This window comes from Myodes glareolus, chromosome 19, assembly GCF_982192425.1.
Source record: "Myodes glareolus chromosome 19, mMyoGla1.1, whole genome shotgun sequence".
Classification (NCBI taxonomy): Eukaryota; Metazoa; Chordata; class Mammalia; order Rodentia; family Cricetidae; genus Myodes; species Myodes glareolus.
In genome coordinates, this window is record NC_142044.1 from 61878609 (window position 1) to 61883610 (window position 5002).

Consider the following 5002-nt stretch of genomic DNA (forward strand, 5'->3'; position numbering starts at 1 on the left):
AGGTCATTGTCTTCTGTCACGCTGTGGTGCCTCTTAGGTAACCCTTTCAACTCCCCTTGAGATGAATTTGTGGGGGTGGGTGAGGAGTCAAGGAAGACAGAGGCAGGGGCTGGAGAGACAAGCTCAGCTTATGCAGGACCATGTCCAGTTTCCGGTACCCGTGTTCAGAGACTCACCACTGCTGGGAACTACAGTTCCAAGGAATCGGATGCTGCTGCCTCCTCAGGTACCTGCACTCACATGTACACCCCACACACATATTTTTTTTAAAGATTTTTATTTATTATGTATACAGGGTTCTTCCTGCATGTATCCTGCAGTACAGAAGAGGACACCAGATCTTATTACAGATAGTTGTGAGCCACCATGTGGTTGCTGGGAATTGAACTCAGGACCTCTGGAAGAGCAGCCAGTGCTCTTTACCTCTGAGCCATCTCTCCAGCCCCCCCACACACATAATTTTAACAGTAGAGTAAAAAAGGCCCGCCCCTTACTAGCTGAAATATCCATCCTACTGCAACAGTTAATCAGACAGGGCAGAAACAAGTCCTCGACACCTAAAATATATAGCACAATTCCAAACGTACGCAAGGCACAAAGAGATAACCAAATGGATAAAAGAAGAAGAAAAAAAAAAAGCACTAGGGACAAGGGACATAAGGGATAGCAGAACTAATGTCCACCAAAAACATTATTTCTTGCTTTTCTCAATTTTCTTAGGTTTCACATACTTCTAGCCTCTGCCTCTACTCTCCTTGACATCATTAGAAATGAGGGGCTTCCTTCCTCCATGCTGAGAGGTAGCAAATGTCAAGGTCCCAGGACAAGAGCTAGTCAGCATATGGCAGCTGGACACTAGGGGGCAGTAGATCTGTAGTTAAGGAGGATCTTCAGCACCCACAAACTTAGATGGGTGGGGCAGCCCAATAGAACTTGGTGAAGTATAGAAAACAAACAACAAAATAAGAGAAAAGGGCAAGCAGTTAAAGCTGAGGGTAGTGGTCCTCAGTGAGTGAGGAGTAAGACAAGATTTCGTACTGTCCACTCCTCAGCGCTCCCCAGACACAGAAGTCAACAACCAAAGATTTCTCAGTTTATTTGCAAATACACATTGTCAGCCCAGGTACCAGCTCTACTTCAGAACTGCCAAGCAACAAATGCCCTTACCCAACCAACACCCAAAACCTACCCAGGAGGGTGGGGCCTGGATAATCAGTGCCCAAGACTCATACCCCAACTGTGCAGATTGTAAAAGTTCATTTAGAAAAACAAGGAGTTAGAAGCCAGTGTCCATGAGACATCTTACCCCTTTGTAAACATTAACATCCAGGCTACCAGAACCTGGGATGAGTGTGCAAAAATGAGGGTACCATACTGTGTACCCAGAGGGCCAGGGACATAGTTGGCAACCATACCGTTAAGTCCTGAGGGTCTACCCCCCACTGCAGGCTGGAAAATGCCTGCAGCAGAAACAAGGCAGTTATTTCATGCCAAGAGCTCACATAAGATAGCATCGGCGGTCTGGCCCATAAGAATTCTCCACACGGGCAATTTCCTGGATGACTTTGATGAAGATGTCTTGAGTTAGCTACAAGGAATAAGCAGATTCAGAAGTAAGTCAGTTGGTTCGGTGCCAATACTACCCAGCCCTGAGGCAAACACACCACTCCCTCACCATCCCCACCACCAAGCAGTGTGTAAGGAAAGACACGGTCAACCATGTCACCAGGTTAGTCTTTAGGTGAGGCACCTGGTTCTCTCTAGCAGATGACTCCACAAACGTTGCACCCCAGGACTCCGCTAGCTTCTTTCCTTCAATTGCCTGCACCTCTCTGGAAGCAAATGTGGAATATAAAGAAGGAAGGCAGATAATAATGTCTGCAAGCTCTCTGAGAAGTCTTTAAGATTTAGATTTCCTCTGATGGTTCACACCCCTCCCCCAAGGTTTGATGAAGGCAAGGTGAGAGAAAATACACGTAAACAAAAGCATGATGGGTAAAAGACTGAAGCTGGAAAGACGAATTATTGCTGTATGATAGGACTATCCTTAAATAACCATTAAGGTAATGATGAAAGGGGGAAAATAGCTAGGCATGGGGAGCCACCCTACAACTTCAGCCGGCACTATCAGAAAGGCAAAAGGCCAGGGAGCTAAAGGACAGCCTGGGCTACACGGTGAAAATCCTGTCTCAGAGTCAAGGAAGGACTACAGCTTGACTGATCTCTGGGACAACTCTTTCCTTCGCCGTGAACATGAGACTTACACACCTGTCTGGAGAGAGATCTGCCTTGTTCCCCACAAGGACCACCGGCAGCCTGTGACGAAGCAGCAGTTACTACTGGATCACAGTTAGAGCACCTTCCCATTCTCCATGGTCCCCAACTACTCCAATGACAGCAAAGCTAGATGATTCCCCAAATAATTCAGGCATGACCTATGTCCAGTCTCTTCAGAATTCACACTTTTGCATTCTTCCACACCCTCATGCCCACACTCTACTTCCTAGGGTCACTTACCGAGTTTTACCATGGCCTTCATGTAGCTTTTGGTACAGGCTCTTAATGATTTGGAAGCTTCAAACATAAGAAATAGAGCAATAATCTTAGTTCTAGGATAACTGCTGAGCCCTGCCAAGCCCCACTCAGAATCTTAGTCACATACCTGTGCAGAGAGGTGATAGAGTACACAAGCACATAACCGTGAACCCCAATGATGAACGAGTAGGGCAGAATGCTGTACTCATCCTAACAAGAAACAGAAACATGAGTATTTGGGGCCACACCATTCAAATAGCATAAACTGGTGAGATACCAGACAAGTGACCCTCTCTGGGATGTTTCTTATTCCCATTAAACAAGTATTTATGTAGTTGCTCCAATGAGCCTTGCACACTGTTAACAGCTAAAACGTTTTTCTTTCCATACTACATCACCCACGAACCACACATACCACAAGACTACGTAGGGCTGAACTGCAACACTTGGGCACCCTACCCCAGCTTGTACCTGCCCTGCTGTGTCCACTAGATGTAGGTGAAACTCATCTTTGCCAAGAGTCACTGTCTTGCTGTAAGCTGGAAAAACAAAGAGGAAAACATATTTACTGTGAGGTGCTTTGTAGGGCCAGTGACGTGTGCTCCTTTATATTCCTGACCCTGGCAGTGGCATAGACAGACTAGTTCCAGGGAACTCTTCAGAAAACTGGGGAGGCATGCTAAGGTTCTTGCTGTCCTCATCTATAGTACAGCATAGATTCTACACTATCCCGGGCTAGAACCTCGCAGAACTCTCTAGACCACCAGTTCTCAGTCTGTGGGTCACAATCTTTTGGAGGATCAAGTATCATATATTCTGCATATCAGATACTAACAATTCAGTTATGAAAGAGCTGCGGAATAATTTTGGGGGATTCATCCCAACATGAACTGTATTAAAAGGTTCACAGCATTAGGCAGGCTGAGAAGCACTGCTGCCTAGACACTCACAGAACAGGGTTCCGAGAACTGATTAACACAAATAAATCAGCCCCCTTGGTAACAAAGAAATCTCAAATAATGGAGCTGGAAAGGGCACCCAACCTATCTAGGTTCATCCCCTTCACACTAAAGAACACTACTCACTATTCTCCACTGTAGGATCGTAGCCTTCCAGGAACTCGCCTTCCACAAATTGATGTGCCAAAGATGTCTTCCCTTTAAGGACCAGAGATTGTTGTAATACAATCATCCATCCATGTTTACACTTTTGTCCTTTCGGACTGTGACCAGGACCAAAACGCACCCCAAATCAGCTTCCCAGTCAGTGTGAGACCCCAACCAATGCTTCCCCTTGGCCTATTATTACCAACATCCTAACGCGTTGATTCCGCAGCAGTTTGATTACTGGGATGCATTCAGCAGCGCCGCAGGAAGCCTTTCCGTGCCCCACCCCATCTCACCCTTTTGGAAGATCCAGGTCTCCCCAGGATCTAGTGCACCGGCCCAAGGACACTTGCAAGTGTAGATCTCCACCAAGCCTTCAGACGCTGATCCCACCCCTGCTCCCAGTGTAAAGCGGGGACCACTGATGCAACCACAGCCTCGTCCACTTTAACCCTTGAGTTCTCCTCTTTCAGCATCCCTCCACCCTTCCATCGCCTAGCAGTAAAGCTGACTTCTTCCCAGGCCACATTGGCTCCTCGTGTCACGTTCCCGCGACAGCGCGCCTCTTCTGGCCACAAAGCAACGGTGCGCTGGTGCTCTCCGGAGGGCGGAGACTCACCTACGGAGCGGTACCCAAGGATGGCCACCTTCCTATAGCGCACCAGCGGCATGACAGGACGCCGCCCGGAGGGACTCCTAAGAGCGCGGGCCGAGAGAGCCCAAACACCGGCCGGGGTGCAGGCGGCGGTGGAGCCCGGGAAGGACAGGAGCTCACCGAAGCTATGCCCGGCAAGCGGAAGGAAAACCAAAACAAGCTGCGCGCCCCGGGCAGCCCACGTGATCACAACACAGCGGCTCTACGCAAGGGAGCCGGGCACCGGGGGCTGGGGAGGGGCGGAATACCCGGCCGGGCGGCGCCAGGCTCCGCCCCCTAGGTTGCTCCCCATTGGTCTATTAGAATGAAGGCGGGCGGAGTCGCCCACAAGGAGGGACCGGTGGGCCTCACGTGGAGCGGGAGCTTTGGAAGCTGCACATGCGTAGACCTGAGCCTGTTCATTCATAAAGAGAGAGAAAGAAACTCGGGGTCCTAGAGGTACTTGCCCATTTGCAATCTAGCCAAAGAGGCTGTGAATGTAGATGGAAAAACACCTGTTGTGAAAACATAACAGGAAAAGGAAAATACCTGCTGTGGTTGACTGGAGTGTTAGTTTTTGGTTTTGTGTTTTTGAGACAGGATCTCACTTTGTAACCCTGACTGGCCTACAACTCTATATAGACCATGCTGGCTTTAAACTCACAAGAGATTCAATCGCCTCTGTTTCCCCAGTACTGATTGAAGGATTGTACCGCTCCGCGTAACT

General features: G+C 48.6%; 1 protein-coding gene across 2 annotated transcripts; it reads right to left on the bottom strand.

The window, feature by feature from the left end:
- Positions 1–1358: 1358 nt before the first annotated feature.
- Rhebl1 (RHEB like 1) lies at positions 1359–4518 on the bottom strand. Of its 2 annotated transcripts, XM_048444653.3 has the most exons (8): positions 4261–4513; positions 3621–3692; positions 3007–3074; positions 2663–2745; positions 2518–2574; positions 2269–2316; positions 1751–1832; positions 1359–1588 (listed from the first exon to the last, which is right to left on the bottom strand). In XM_048444653.3, the coding sequence occupies exons 1-8, from the start codon at positions 4310–4312 to the stop codon at positions 1499–1501; spliced, it is 552 nt and encodes a 183-aa protein (XP_048300610.1). In that variant the 5' UTR covers positions 4313–4513; the 3' UTR covers positions 1359–1498. The 2 variants fall into 2 exon arrangements, with proteins under 2 accessions (XP_048300610.1, XP_048300611.1); XM_048444654.3 differs by lacking the exon at positions 2269–2316 and having other exon boundaries at positions 4261–4518.
- Positions 4519–5002: the final 484 nt, after the last annotated feature.